The 16,770-nt window shown below is 45.5% G+C and overlaps 1 protein-coding gene across 1 annotated transcript in view; it reads left to right on the top strand.

The window, feature by feature from the left end:
• The window catches only part of LOC146062638 (uncharacterized), a 76,230-nt gene that overhangs the window by 15,236 nt on the left and 44,224 nt on the right, over positions 1 to 16,770 (top strand). Inside the window, exon 3 of the mRNA XM_083174716.1 lies at positions 374 to 583. Within this exon, the coding sequence (XP_083030842.1) occupies positions 374 to 583 (210 nt within the window). The remainder of the gene's footprint in view (positions 1 to 373; positions 584 to 16,770) is intronic.

The raw sequence follows: 16,770 nt of genomic DNA, 5'->3' as shown, positions 1-16,770 counted from the left end.
GAAGGAAGGCACTCAGAGACTTCTTAATGCACAAAATAACGTGTAGTTGCTGGCGGGGACGCGTGAGTGAGTGAGACGCTTGCTGTCCCTGTCAGATGGCGCGCCTGTCCGCCAGCCTGCGCCAGCTCAGGAGATCTGTGATCCTACAGGCTGGCTGACAGGTGCTACATCTGTATATCACTCAGCACACTGCTCCCATGCGTGTACGGGAGATAATACTTTTATGTCCCCTATCTGTTGTTCATGCATACAGTACTATTTTAGGTGATCCACAAGCAGACCTGCATGAAACAAATAGTTTATGGAATATATTAAAGAAGTACAGTAAATACAACCCATTATTCTTAATATTTTTTTCTCTTAACACTTCTAGGAGCCAATATCAGCAACTCGCATTATAAAGGATGAAAGATGCCAAAGGACAGTTACACCTGAAAACAATAAAGCTACAAAGCTGAACATATTATCGAAGAGCAATGGGAATCAGCAGAACTCCCTGTCAGACAGCAATGTTCCACTGCAAAACCACACATTCGCTGAGTCTTCACCACATTTCTCTGCTCCTTGTAAAGCACCACTGAAGGTAACTTTAAAGACTCTAATAAGCCCCATAATACAAATTAACCCCATAATACATTTTTATCACAATATATCTGGAATAGTATTAATACATACCATGAGCTGCTCAGTAAGGGCCTGATTCAGTCATGTTTGCTGGGTTGCGAAATCGCAGCCTGAGCGATTATCAGAATACTGCGCATGCGCAAGAACTCCCCACGATGGAAGCCAGTGTCTTTTTTTTTTTTTTACTGGCAAGGGGATTTAGCGGCGGTTGGCGATTGGGGGAGGCACCCAGCTGTTTAATGGGAGTGTCAGGAAAAAATGCAGGTGTGGAGACCGATTCTCAGGGAGGCCCTCTGATGTCAGCTCTGGCCTAGGGATGGCCATCGGCACATCCCCCATCAATGGTTGCCATCCATGGCTTCTAGAGCAGGAACCATCGATGGCAATAAACCATTCTACCTCACACCATCGATGGTTCCTGCCATTGCTTAGCCGCGCATGCGCAGAGCAACGGGAAGGGTTGCTACGGGCAGCCTGCCCAGCCGGGATCCGCGCCCATGCGCAGAAGAAACTTTAGCCATCAATCCAGGTTAAGTTTCTTTTGCGCATGCGCGCACCTCTCGGCAGGGTGGGCCGCCCGCAGCATCACCGCTGGACGCAATGATGGTGCGCACGCAGTGCGCATGCGCCCACCCCCAACTTTTACCATCGGAAGCCATCCATCGATGGCATAAAACTATTCGACCATCCACTATAGATGCCCAAAACATCGAGCACTAGGTCCCAACCAACGATGTTTTGGGAACATCGATAGTCGATGGCCATCCCTACTCTGGCCTGATCTGCCTGTTTCATCACAGCTGCCGAGTAAGTCCAGGGCTACAGGGTGTGCTGCGAATGAATTTGGAAATATGAATTAGCAGGTTTTCACAGGGGTGGGTTTTCAGTCTTATGGGGACGGCTAGCTGATCCAGGTCTGAATCAGACTCTACTTGAAGGAAAAATCAGCAATATAAGGTGGTTTGTCAGAGGGCTGCCCTTCTATACACTACATTGGGTCTACTGCACAAAGTCCTCATTGATCAGTGTTTGTTTATACAGATTTATTCACCTTCATTCTAGCATAGTTATAGAGCTTGCAGATTACAGCAATGGATTGGGGAACGTGTTGTCTGAACCAAAGTGCAATGCATTGAATGATTTGGCACTGTTGTGTACAGGCCTATTGTTTCTCTATGAGCATTGGGTGTTACTGCATTGGGTGTTACTCAAGCAAATTGCAAGCACAGTTCTGCTATTATAATATAGAATTTGATGCTGTGTGTCTATTGTTAATGACATCTGTCAATTTGTATGGCAGATTTTGCGACTTTACAGATGGACCAAGACTATTGTGTGGTGATGTTGCCTAAGCCCATCATCATAGGTTCCTAGTCATTCGCACCACATGAACAGTGTAGAACACTTGTTAATAAACAATGATTTTGTTAAAATTGTAAATATATTTTTAATTTTGTAAAACATAACAAGGATGAAAAAATGTGTTAAGTTACCCAAAAAATGAATATCTTCATATCTTAACAGTTAACACACATCTCACTATTATCTCACTGTAGGTGGGACAGTCCCCATTTGAATACCTTGTTCCTCCTTAATGATTGAAATAATTTTGTCCTAATGTTTGTCCAGATGTTGTGGTGGGTGTTTTTCACTCTGCTTATCGGGTCCTCTGGGGAATGGGGCATGGCCAATGCGCTTTACCTGACTGGAAGGCAGGGTCTCAGCAAACCACAGCCACTCGATCACTGCTGTGCTGCGAGCCGGGGATCAGAGGCAGAACCGTGAGCCATCTCTCACGCACTCCACAAAGGACAATGGGAGGAGCTGTATGGATAAACAAAATAAATATTACAGAACCTCCCCATACATATATTAGATAAAAGCTTTTCCCTGGTCACATGCTTGGCTCTAATATATATATTCGGTAGTATCATATATTAATTCTTAGTTTAAAGTTATGTAAGTACCTCAAATCTGCAATCACCTCATCCTTCCTGTTTTTATGATGCCCAGCAATGTGAAAAACTCCTTCACTGCCTGTTGGGTATCACAAGCATTCGCAGCAGCCCTCCCGCTGTCATTTTGACTATTGTCAAAACGGCCCGGATGTGCAGGAGGCCATTTTTGATTTGGGCAAAATGCTGAGGTCACTAACCATTGAGAATGTAGTCCACGGCCCAGCTAGGGGGAGAGCGGCTGTTTCTGGTGCCTAATGGCCCAGCCAACTGGAAAGTGGCCCAATTTCTGCCCCTGTATGTTTATATGGATGACTAAAGTTACAGTTTTACGGGGCTTAGGAAGCTGATGGGATCATTGGTTCAGTGCTATTTTTGCTGGGTGTAGATCATTTGGCTGACAGGCAATATGTTGACATTACTAAAAGGTTTGACAGGGAAATGGTTGATACAGGAAAAGGTTGTCATGAGTTTTTCATGATTTTGTTGGCTATGTTGACAATTATCGCATTAGTGTACTGCGGCGCAATGCCTCACTGCACTCAGCACACTATTATGTTTTCCTACTGTGCCCCCTTGAATTGTGAACTAAAAATGAGTTGGTTTAAAAAAAATCATGAAAAAATGCGAGGTCAACCTTTTCCTATATCGACCTTTTGTCAATGTTGACCTAGACCTGGGGTAGCCAACCCTTGTCCTGGAGAGCTACCAACAGTGCATGTTTTGCAGGTCTCCTCACAGAATCACAAGTGAGCTAATTAGCTCCATCTGTGTATCTTTTAAAATGTGTCAGTGATTAATGATGCAGCTGTGCAGCAGCTAGGTTGTCTGGAAAATGTGAACTGTTGGTAGCTCTCGAGGGCTAGGGTTGGCTACCACTGACCTAGACCATCATGCCCTCCAACATGACCCATTCCATTAGGTACAATATGCTCTGCTCCAGGAATTCCCTCTTAATTTATGATTGTCATCAATTGTGTTGAAACACCCTTCTAATCAATTAGCTAATTCAACACAAGTGATGGCAATCATACATTAAGCGGAAAGTCCTGGAGCAGAGCCTTATGTATCTAAGGCAGGGGTGGCCAAACCGGTCCTCGATATCTACCAACGGTCCATGTTTTCCAGATCACCTAGCTGCTGCACAGCTGTAGTCAATACTAACGGTCACATTTTCAAACCTGCTGCATTCATTCCTACTATAGATCCACAGGTTGCCCGGAAAACATGCACCGTTGGTAGATCTTGAGGACAGGTTTAGCCACCCCTGATCTAAGGGAATGGGTCCTGTTGGAGGGTATGTAGCTACCAACTTGTATGTTGGGGGGTGATTGTTCCCACTCATGTACCTCATGGATTGTGCAAATGGCTCTCAATCTCCTTTATATATATTTGAGTCAACATGAGCCCAGTTTATTCCCACCTCCCACCTGCCACGTGCTGTCCCCTGCAGCCCAATTGTGTGGTGAAGCCACATCTTACTGCTGACAGTCTGCAAGGCTGCCACCAAGGTCTCGCACATGGGGCCTAATCCATGGGGCCTAATTCAGACCTGATCGAAGGACACGTTTTGTTAGCAAACAGACAAAATTGTAACAAATGTGCGGCAAATGTAACATGTGCAGAGAGAATTCGATTTGGGTGGGGTGTATTCAAATTGAGATCTAAATTCCAAAGAATCACAGCCCAGTAATCAGGTCTGAATGAGGCCCTATCTAATGCCTTTTTTTATTAATCAAATACAGAGATCTAATGCTATTTGTAGGCAAAATGGTAAGTTATATTTCCACCTATGCTAGTACTTTATTTTAAAAATAACATTATAGTCAACAGTGTAGTAAAATAGCAAGAGCAAAATATTTAGAGACCAAACACTTGTAAACATAAGTGTCTATTCCTTTAACACAAAATGAAATCTTGCAGCAGGATGAGCTTTCTATAGAGGATGAGAGGCCGATGAGACAGAAGAGGAACCCATGATTACTATGCATTAGTTGTCTGACCACCTGCACAAAAGCCAGTGGTTCAACTTGTGGGTTGTGAGCCCAGGTTCAAAAATATAATTTGGGCCCCCTTCCTCCCAGGGCCGTGTTAACAGCATTGTGAGCCCTTGGCAGTGTCTCTCTACATGAAAAAAAGAAAAGAGTTTTCTTCTTATGGATGCACATACATTAAAAATTAAAAAAAAATGTAACCTTTTTTTTGTAATAAACTAAGAAAACAGGACAACTGTGACATTTAAGAATATAGTTGCCGACATTAGTAGTGCTGTCTATACACATGCCCACACCAGTTGCCGACATTAGTAGTGTTGCCTACACACGTGCCCACACCAGTTGCCGATATTAGTAGTGCTGCCTACACACGTGCTCACACCAGTTGCCGACAGTAGTACTGCTGTCTACACACGTGCCCACACCAGTTGCCGACATTAGTAGCGCTGCATATAGATGTGCCCACAGCAGTTGCCGACATTAGTAGCGCTGCCTATACACATGCCCACACCAGTTGCCGACATTAGCAGCGCTGCCTATATACGTGTCCACACCAGTTGCCGACATTAGTAGCGCTGCCTACACATGTGCCCACACCAGTTGCCGACATTAGCAGCGCTGCCTATATACGTGCCCACACCAGTTGCCGACATTAGTAGCGCTGCCTACACATGTGCCCACACCAGTTGCCGACATAAGTAGTGCTGCCTACACATGTGCCCACACCAGTTGCTGACATTAGTAGCGCTGCCTACACACGTGCCCACACCAGTTGCTGACATTAGTAGCGCTGCCTACACACATGCCCACATCAGTTGCCGACATTAGTACACTCACACTTTACAATGGTGGCAGCTCATCCTGTCCTATTTCCTGTTGTCTTCAGGCAGTCTTGCTCCCTTGTAGCTCCGCCCCTTCCGGCCCGTGTAGCCACGTCCCTCCATCAGTGTAGCTCCGCCCCCTTTCAGCCCCTGTCGAGGACCAGCTGATAATGAGCCAGGAGGGATCTTTGTGCCTCCGGTGCTGCTGCCTGTGATGAAGTGTGACAGGCGCAGCAGGGGCCGGCAGGCACGGAGGACAGCAGAGGATGTACAGCAGGGAGGGCGCCTCTCCTGCCCGGCGTCTACCTGCTTTGCATCCTCTGCTGAGTGGGTAGTGCCGGCCCTGGAGATAAGAATAATAATGGGGGGGGGGATAATAGGGGAAGAATAGGTGGAGAAGGAAGGAATAACTGGGGGAGACGGAATAGTAAGGGGAGAAATAGGGTGAGATAAGAAGTAAAAACCATGTGAGAAAGGAGAAATAATAGGTGAATGAAAAGGGGGTTCTGGAGGCATAACAGACTTAAGAACGTGAGGAATGGAGGTGGGCAGATGGGCAAGATAGCAGTGTGGGAGATGGGGAGGTAGGGGAAGAGGGAGATAAAAAAAACTAATTATAAGATAATAATAATAATTGAATCCACAGAACAAACCCTCACGCCAGTTGGCATGAGAGATTTGAAAGAAAATGTGTCTATGAAAGGGTTCCCTCTCCGTTTTTTCTAATACATGTAAGTAATTTCCCAATGTCACTTATTCTACCTCAGTAATAGTGCCATCCAAGCAGCTGCAGGTGTATTGCTTCTGCACTCTCTAGCACCTAATTAATCTTCCACATCCTACTCCAGAGATGCTACCAAGAAGTAAGAATGAATGAATGCACACATTCAAATCCCGGCATTTTTAGGCCAAATCCCGGGATCCTGCCGATCCCGGGATTTGGCCTAAAAATGCCGGGATTTGAATCCCGGGATTGGATCTTCCAATCCCGGGATTTCGGGATTAGATACACATGCGCATATCCAATGCCGGGCAGCGTCTGAGCGAGTGCTCAGACGCTGCCCAGGAGTTCCTGATCCCCAGCCTGCAGTCAGGAGCGGGTATGGGCAGTCCGACATGCGCAGCTTGACCTCTGACCATCAGGCTCCGCAGGCGCTGCATCTCCAGTATCCACTCCAGAGTGACCCCTCACCATTGAGTTCTGTAACTGTGCAGAGTCTGCTGCTGCTGCCACCACCGCTAACACCACCTGCTCCTGTCTGCAGAATGTCTGCCCTGCTCCCGGCCACCCGCCCGTGTAAGTAAATGAATGTGCGGGGCGGCCGGAGCGGGGGGGGGGGGGGGGGGCTGCTTTTTTGCACGTTTTTTGCCTAAACTGCTTAGAGATGTCAATCCCGGGATTGAGCATTTTTCAATCCCGATTCCCGGGATTGAAAAAATGCCCCCGGGACTGGCATCCCTAACTCCATGCGCAGTTGTGGACTAACATAACATCATGCATGGAAGCAGGGAAGGTCTTCAGCCAGTAACTGGTCTAAAGTGCCATCCATCCAATAGTCTCCACCTCTGGTGCCGCCTATCGCCAACCCTCCACTGCCAGGTTTACCTCCACTCATGTTATGCAGTTATTACAGCTGCCAAACATTGGCTGGAATCTTAAAACGCTGAACAGTAGTGACATATTTACTTTGGAGGTGGTAGTATCAGCTGTGGTGTTGGGATGGTGGGTCCTGCCTTGCCATCCCCAACAGACGGTGCCACCAGGCATGTGCCTCAAATGCCTAGTGGAACATTTGTCAAAAGGCACCTATGAACCATGTATGCTATTTTGTACACTAGCAAGTTGAAAAAAGTTTGTATGAAGGTCACCTCCTGGGCCCTCATCAGTAGTCACCACTGCATCCTTCTATCCTCCAACCTTCCCCCAATGGTGACCCTTTCCTTCAAACTACCATGACCAAATCTAATTTGTGCTTTCACTTGATAATATGGAATAAGTTTTCTGTGAACTCATACCATACATCTCTTTTTGACATCAAGTTAAGCTGGGAATCAGGTAAACAAGGTTAAATATCTGTTTTCTGCATTTGAAGCGTGAAAAGCTGAAATCTTTCTCTATTACTGAAACTCACTGAACTACTAGCACAAAAGCTTATTAAATTCATGAGATTGGGAATCATATTTTTAAGGACATTTTAATAGACTGTTGCGGATTGTTTGTTTGTCTTTGCCCTTTCTTTTACTCATATAATACATAACTGTGTACAAAGCTGTTCTTTAAGCTGAGCTGCATATCTAAATGTGTTGTACTGTATGTGTGGGAGCTAAAGAACAGATCATTGAATTAAATATTATTAAGCTTCCACAATTTATATCTAATTATTAGGGATGAGTGGGTTCAGATCTCTGATATCCGAGCCCCCCTGAACTTCACAATTCAAGCCCGGCTCGGGATTTCCCACTAGACTCGGATCCCACAACGAGGCAAAATGTCATCATCCTGCTGTCCGATTTTCATGTTTTTTTGAACCTATATAAATCATTTTCTCTCCAGCATAGGAGCTTGTACAGGACAGACCTCTGTCTGTCTGTGAGTGGTGGCGTCGGGTTGGTCCTTGCTCTGTCTGCTGTCTTATCCCAGGGTGCACAGTCTGCTCTGCACTCTCAGTCCAGAGGTTCCCTGTCTGCCCTAAAATTGGGTGCTGCCTGCCTGACTTAAAATGAGGTGCTGCCTGTCTGCTATATAATGAATTTCTGCCTGTCTGCGCTATAATTGAGTGCTGCCTTTTCTGCCAAATAACTGGGTGCTTCTTGTCTGTGAAATAATTGGGTGCTGCCACTGTCTGCCAAATTATTGGGAGCGGCCGCTGTCTGCTCTAAAATTGGGTGCTTTCACTGTCTGCCAAATAATTCTTGTGCTGCCACGGTCTGCCCTATAATTGGGCAGACAGTGTCTGCATTATAATTGGGTACTCCTTATCTGCCAAATAATTGGGTTCTGCCTGTCTGATAAATAATTGAATACTCCCTGTCTGCCAAATAATTGGGTCCCACCTGTCTGCCAAATAATTGGGTGCTCCCTGTCTGCCAAGTAATTCGATATTGCCTGTCTGCTTATTGCCTGTCTGCCAAATGATTGGGTACCGTCTGTCTGCCAAATAATTGGGTTCTGCATGTCTGCCAAATAATTGGGTGCTGCCTGTCTGCCAAATAATTGGATGTCCCCTGCCTGCCACATAATTGAGTGCTGTCTGTCTGCCAAAAAATTGAATGCTGTCTGTCTGACAAATATTTGGGTGCTCCTTGTCTGCCAAGTAATTGGGTATTGCCTGACTGCCATATAATTGGGTTCTGCCTGTCTGTCAAATAATCGGGTGCTCCCTGTCTGCCAAATAATTGAGTGCTGCCTGTCTGCCAAATAATTAGTTGCTGTCACTGTCTGCTCTATAATTGGGTGCTGTCACTGTCTGCTCTATAATTGGGTGCTGTCACTGTCTGCTTTATAATTAGGTTCTTTCACTGTCTGCCCTATAATTGGGTGCTGCCACTGTTTGCCCTATAATTGGGTGCTTCCACAGTCTGCCAAATAATTTTGTGCTGCCATTTTGTAAATGTGACATGGAGTATAAATATTTAGAAGGAAACATATTGAAAGATCAAGAACCACTTCCTAGTGCTAAAGCTATTACCATTAGTCATGACATTGATGCAATTCCATCCATGTTATCTGCTAATGCTGATGCCCTATGTCATAGAGGGCATGTAAAATCCAAGAAGATAATAATCTGATGAGAAATGTTTAATTGGCAATATGACATTAACAACATGACTTGGCAAAGAAATGCTAAGGCCCTGCCTATGTTCATGACTAGTAGTTCAGCTTCTCATGCAGATGGAAGCCTCCCTCTCAAAAAGGTAAAAAAACAAAGGTGGCTAAAGCACATGAAAAAAATCCCCAAATCCCCAAGGAGAGTCCAAGTGTGTTAGTGGTTGTCTAGGACTGACGTTCCCAACACTTGATGGGAAGAAGAGGTTCCTTCCACCATTTGCACACCCTCTGCAAGTGCTTGGAGGAGCACCGCCAGTCCAGTTGCTGATATTGACATTAAGGATGTCACTGTAGACATAAACCAGAATTAGGATGTTAGTGTAGCTGTCACGGAGGAGGAGTTGATTGGAGGAGGATTCTGATAGTGATGTGGTTTGTAAGACCCAGGTGGAGACAGTTGTTGGCCATGGGATGAAAAAGCCCATTGTCATGCCTGGGCAATAGACCAAAAAAAATCCACCTCTTCAGTCTGGAAATATTTCTACCCAAATGCAGACAACTCTCTCACACATGTCGTCTGTGTAAAAGTGTAATAATTAGGGGCAAGGATGCTAACCATCTGGAAACATTATCCTTAATACGCCACCTGCAGCGCATTCATCATACGTTATTGTCAAGTTCAGAAACTTTGGCTAACAGCGTAAGCAGTCCAGTGACAACTAAATTGCTTTTATGAGGATCGGAAGTAGTCCTGCAGGCCAGGTCACGGGCATGACTGACTCCTCTAATCCAGAGGATCCTTGAGTACTATGCCCACTGCTGCTGCTGCTGTGAGTCGACCATCATCAAAGAGAGGAAGTTCAAAGACCACTTCTACTACTTTAGCTAAGCAATTGACTGTTTAACAGTCCTTTGTGCGAAAGATGACGTATGACAGCGGTCAACTTTTGCAAAGTGGATTACTGAAGCTATATCAACTATGCTACATGTGCACCCAGTATCCACCATCATTGCATTGGGATTCAGACAGTAGATAGAGAAACTACAGGACATCATTGCACAATGGCTAACCTCACGTAGACTCTCCTGGGGATTTGTGATATCTGACAATGCCAGCAATATTGTATGAGCATTAAATCTGGGCAAATTCCAGCATTTCCCATGTTTGCTCATACAATAATATCGGTGGTGCAAATTTTTTTTTAATTAGAGGGGCATGCAGGAGATGCTTTCGGTGGGCCGCAAAATGTGGAGGCACTTACGACATTCAACCACTGCATGCCGAAGCCTGAAGCACCAGCAAGCACTCCTAAACCTGCCCTGCCATCACCTGAAGCAAGAGGTCATTACCCTCATCAGGCTTTTACAGAAGCAGCTGGAGAAATATATTAGGAGTTATAATGTAGCAATTATTGAAAGAATTCATGAGTGGTCAATCTGTTGAAATCATTGGAGACCTTTGCACAGGTTTCCCAAGTTTCCTACCCTCCAGTGTGTACTCCAAAAGCGCAGCCGGTAACCTTGTCAGTGATCTGTGGAGGAGGTTTCTGCCATGACATGTGGAGAAGATGATCAGCAAAATGAATTATAAATTCCTCCAGGAAGAAATTGCCTTCAGACACTACACAGGGATCTGGGATGGTGGATTCCAGCGGGGAAGAATGAATACTTTGTGGGGAAGAGGATGTATATACTGAAGGGGTTGAGGAACTGGAGGAGGCAGTGCCTTTGTAGAACCAGTTTGAGAAATGAATTGCTTCTTTTGAGTGGGGGCCCAAACAAACCAATAATTTGAGCCACAGTCGAGTAGCAGACCATGTTGCTGAAATGATTGGTTTGTTAAAATGTGCATGTCCTGTTTATACAATATAAGGGTGGGTGGGACATCCCAAGGACAATTCCATCAGTCTGGGGTGGGTGGGACATCCAAAGGACAATTCCATCAGTCTGCTGTGCTGTGAACTAACTAGTTGGGTGGTTGAAGACAGACTGGAGTCCAATCCGGACAATTGTGGTATAAAGGCAGAAGGCAACTGAAGATGCAGTACATAGTCCTGGAGCAACACATAAGACATAAAATCAGGCCAAGGCCATAGCCTTTCCTTGCCTATTGGTGTCATTGGCAGCTTGTTTTGTTATCACTATCTTCTTGCCACTTCTCAGTATGTGAAAAGTCATACAAAATGGAGGTTGCATGATTTGACCGTCTCATTATTAATAACAATTTTTTTAAGGAATAGCTTCATTTTTGAAAATCAGCTCTTTCAAAAATTCATGGATTTTAGCTGTTTTTATGATTGTTTTTAAAAAAAAAATCTAAATAATAATGATAATACTTTTATTTATATAGCGCTCTTTTCCCAATAGGACTCAAGGCGCGTAACAGATAGAATGAATGTAATATAGTACAGTAACAATGAAGAACAGAAAAACTTTTCATAAACAATACTTAAGGGGATTAAGGAAATGCTTGAGTAAACAGGAAAGTATTGAGTCTGTTTTAGAAGCATTCTAGAGTGGGGGCCTCTCGAACTGTGCAGGGAAGTGAGTTTCATAATGTCGGAGCCACATGGCTAGAAGCTAACCCCCCTGATGAATTACGGGAGATCCTAGGTACTGCTAAAGTCCTTCATCTACAGACCGCAGTAATCGAGTTGGAAAGTATGGAATCAGTAGCTGCTTCATGTACATTGGCCCTTGGTCATGTAGGGCCTTAAAACCAGACCAGATTCTGACAGGCGAATTTGACTGAACCATGCACAGATATAGTTTATCCCACTGTCACGCAGAGACACATTGCTTATGAGATTTGAGCTTCCAAGTCACGCTGTAAAGCCTGTAAGGCTAACTCACAATTTGTGGGTGGAGTCACAGACGTAAACACAAGTCCATCTTGTGTCTACAGCGTTCGTGGGGATTCTTAGAAGCAGAGAAGCCGGCATGTGAGTATGTTTTCCTTCAACAGGAACCCCAAATGGATTCTATAGGAGAAGGGGACCGATCCTTCATGTCAAGATAGTGTAGGTGAGTATTGTATGTGCTATTGCCACTGTATGGGCTATGTGTGTAATAAACTTTTACTATTCCTACAGTATCTGTGTGTGTATTTTTTCACTATTTGTACTGTCATGGAAGTACAAGTTCCAGTGGGCTCTTTAATGCCCTGCATGCTGGGACTTGTGGTTCTCCAAGTCCCTGCATGTGATGCAGAGTTGCTGGTCTTGTAGTTCTACAACAATACACAATAGTTTATTCTACTTTTAACCATTTATCAGCCCGATGCCCAACGCCCAAGGGGCATTGGGGACAGCCTCTGGCTTCAGCCTGGGCAGGGGTCAGTATAGAGGGGTGGGGACCCCTTTATTGGGGGGGTCCCCACTCCTCCAGGGTTCCTGCCTGAGCTGACCAGCCACATGGCTGAATGCTTTGGCTGAGGGAACTTACGTAATAAGTTTCCCCCAGCTGTGGCATTACCCTGTTGGCTGTTTGGGCCTGGTGCAGGTTGCCAAAATATGGGGGACCCCTATTCATTTTGTCCCCCATATTTGGGAACTAGGACTGGCCCTTGAGCCTGGTGCTGGTTTTAAAATTTTAAGGGGACCCTTTTGCCTTGTGATTTTTTTAAACCGCGACCGATTCTTTGAGCCTGGGGCTGGTTATGCTCAGGAGGGGGACCCCATGCCATTTTTGTTTTTTACTTTTACACATTTTTTAATACAGAACCATACACAGATCTCAATGATTTGTGCATGGTTCTGCCAACTTCACCAACTGCTCAATTTTTTTTTGCGATACCAAAAATCGCACCCTATTAAATTTGCGAGTTGTATACTTTATAATGAGAAAACATCTGGATGCAAATTGAAGTGTGAGAAAAAATTGACAGGTCAAAATGTGCGATTTACATAGCAAAAAGTGCAGTTCGTATCATAGTAATTGTGCGATTTTCGGAGAATGTGCCAATTGTGCAATTTTTTGTAAAAAATTTGCTAAAATCTAAAAATTGCACTTTTAAATCAAAACTATTTATTAAACCTCGCCCAATGTCTCCTTAATAATTAATTATATAGTCAAGAAGTCGGAGGTTATCATTTATACTGTCTTCTGCTTTCATAGTTTTTCTAATTATTCTTTTGTAGTTTCACAGAGGCAATTACGTAGTCAGCGTAGTGTCCCTGTCAGCATCGCAGCCAGCAACATAGTCAGTGTAGTTAGCGTAGTCAGCGTCCCTTTCAGCATCAGCGTTGTGTTCCTGCAGTCAGTGTAGTCAGCATCCCTGCAACTCTGTGTATGTTTGCGGCTAATCGGAACTTACGCAGTTAGCCTAGTCAGTCAGCGTTACGCAGTTAGCGTAGTCAGTCAGCACTGTCATCATTATTGTTTCAGCTGGATGACATGACAGGTGTGAATGTGCTCCTAAAACACCCCCAATATCTATGGCAGCCCAAAACGTAGCAAGCGCAGCGAGCCCTGCGAGGGGACACTTTATGCGTCCTCCAGACCTGTTCAAACCCCCACTATCCACATCGGCATAGAGTTGATTTTATAAAGTGCGGTGAGCGCAGCGAGCCCGAAGCATGGTGAGCATAGCGCGCCCCGCGAGGGGATGCCTAAAATGAGCCCGAATCGTGGCGAGCGCAGCGAGCCCCAGGAGGGGACGTGTATTACTTGATGTGTATTCCGCTTCCCCTCGCGGGGCTCACTGCACTTGCCATTCTTCAGGCTCATTTTATGTGTCCGCTCGCCCTTTATGAAATCAACTCCCCTCCGACGTGGATAGTGGATGTATGAACAGGTCGGGAGGACGTGTACAGCGTCCCCTCGCAGGGCTCGCTGCACTTGCCACACTTCGGGCTGCCGTGGAAAGTGGGGGTTTGAAATGGAGGCATTTGCCAGTATGTAACAGGGAGCACTGGCAATTGCGTCCTTTATTGTGCATTAGACACTTACCAACGAACCCCTGACCGTCTCCCTGAAGTGGAGATGGGTAGGGTTGCCGTACCCTGCCACAAGAATTACTGAGATGCAAAAGCGTATGACACTCTCATGCAGCTCAGGCAGATGGAGTGCCTCTCTGCCAGCGTCCGCATGATCGCCTCTCCGCCGGCGTTCGCCAGAGCAGAGTATCTGGCGGTTACCAGTGCTGTGTGAGAGGCGCTCACTAGGCTTGCCAGGGATGCCAGGGACAGAGCTGCAGCTCACGGAGACAGTACGGTGACTACGCTGCCTGACAGGGACACTACGCTGACTATGCTAGGCTGCCATTGGGCTATGCTGACAGCGTAAGGTGCTGCCATGAAACTACACAAGTACTTTTTTTTTGTTTTGAATACATTTTATACAAACGCTAATACTTACAGTTTTATAATTAGCTGACATCAATTAAAACCTCATTTCCAGTATATGAACTGTGATGTCATGGCATTTGCTTAGTTTTTTTGATCTCTGTCATTAATAGTTACCAATTAATGTCAAGAACACGTGACTTATGACTAGAGGGCGACAATTACTGAAAACTGCTTTCAATACCAGAAATGTTTTATTTTTATTCTTCTCATTAATGACTACTTTGTTATTTGTTAAAAGAGTATATACATGAACATAATTATACAAAACAATAAAGTTATTGAAATGCCTCTTAGGGCCTTATTCTGGTCTGTGCGTACTTTCCCAAACTCTTTCGGATGGCATTTTTTAGCCGTCTGCGCATGCGTGGGCAACGCTATGTGCATGTGCCACGCAAGGTCTCCGTACTTGTTTGCACTAATACCGTACAGAAATGTGCACTGCATTCACTCGGGAGATATGGGCGTATTATGGGCGTCATTTGGAAATACACAGGGGCGTAGTTTCAAAGTGGGCTAAACTGGGCGTAAACATGGGCGTACACGAGGGAGTGCACTAATTCTGGTACGCGTACATTCGGACAGCACACCGAATGCACAAGAACAAAAAGGCAGGAAACATGCGGTCTTCATAAACAAATATTGCTTTGCGGACACAACTCGGTCATGCGCTAGGCATTCGGAACGCCCAATCAGTACGGGTGCACCTCAACCAATGTCAGCTGAACACAATACAATCCACTCCTTTACTCATTACTCATTAATTACACTCTTGTCATTGCTTCAATTGGAACCATTGCAGCTTAAATGGACCATTACTAAACACACAAATATATGCTGCATTTTTTACATACATTTACACTACAAGCAATGGACAGAACTTCCTATTACTAATATAAATATACATGTCACTTGTACATTTACCAATAAAACCACACATTTGGGGATCAAAATATAAATTTATTACACTAAGGTCAAACACAAAATTGAAAAAGCATGTTTTTTGACACATGCAACAAATTAAAGGTACCATACCAGGAATGTAGAAAAATAAATAAAAATAAAACAATGTATTATTTACATACATAGCCACAGCAGAATCATTAGGAACACATCAGGTGGCTTCACAACAAAAGTTTAGCACCAACACTTCAAGTACAGCAGACAGTAATGGTAGCCGAAAGAGGGCAACAGGGGAACCAAACAAGACATTCGAACCAAGGGCAAATGTGGGTACCCTGTGCACGGGATTGGACACAGGAAGCTGACACACACACAGCTAAATGAAAGATTTGGGAAGACATAAGGGTGGAGATTAATGCGGACACAAGTTCATTTGCGGCACTTTTTGGCCGTGGTAGGGCCCTTGCCACGTGCAGCAGCTCCTCGGCCACGGCCACGTTGGGATGGTGGCACAGGTGGAGCAGATGCTGGTGAAGGGGGGGTGGTGTTCCCCCTCTGCCAGCAGGGAGTGCTGGTGTTGGAAATGCACCAGAAACGACTGACAATAGGGCCCTATTGGTGGTAACTAGCTCCACCGTAAGCTCATTATGGTGGAGGAGGAGGTCATTTTGGCGCAGGGCTTGATCTGCCAGCACCTGCAGGCTGGCAGCTATGGACTGCTGGGTGCCAGCCATGGCCTGCTGGGTGTCAGCAATTGCCTGCTGGCTCCCAGCTATTGCCTGCTGGGTGCTGACAATACCCTGCATGACCTCCTCGGTCCTACGCAGCCGCTCTGATGCTAACTCTCCCTGCTGGTGAATTTGCGCAAGCATCTGCACCCACCTGTCATAATCCGATGTGGCCGTTGGCTGCTGCTGCTGCACATGGCTGCCACTGGTGGCAGGTGGCACTGACTCCTCCACCTCCTCAAGAGAATCTCGACCAAACGGTGGGGATGCTGCTGAAAGAAAGAGAAACGTAAAATGACAACACATTCCTTGAAAAATAGTACAAACCACTTATGCCATGCAAACAAATTACCTTCTAATAGAGAAAGAAAACCGTCCACTGGGGCCTCACTATCCATGGTGCTCACCCCCCGGACCTCCTCAATTGCTATACAGCACTCAGCCATCTCCTCCAGGGGGGTGAGCTTCAGGCGGCCTGGCATGGGGCCAGCCCCAGAGGTGTGGCTGTGTTCCCACCGTTTCGTCAGTTTCTTCTTGAGGTTGGTTTTGAAGTCGTGCCACCTGCAACCAAAGTTTACATATTACTACATGTCACTCCTGATGTTTGCTGTAGCAGCCATTGCAATCTGCT

This window comes from Crinia signifera, chromosome 3, assembly GCF_055691185.1.
Source record: "Crinia signifera chromosome 3, ASM5569118v1, whole genome shotgun sequence".
NCBI lineage: Eukaryota > Metazoa > Chordata > Amphibia > Anura > Myobatrachidae > Crinia > Crinia signifera.
The sequence above is the reverse complement of the archived record's forward strand: the minus strand, read 5'-3'. Positions and strand labels throughout refer to the sequence as shown.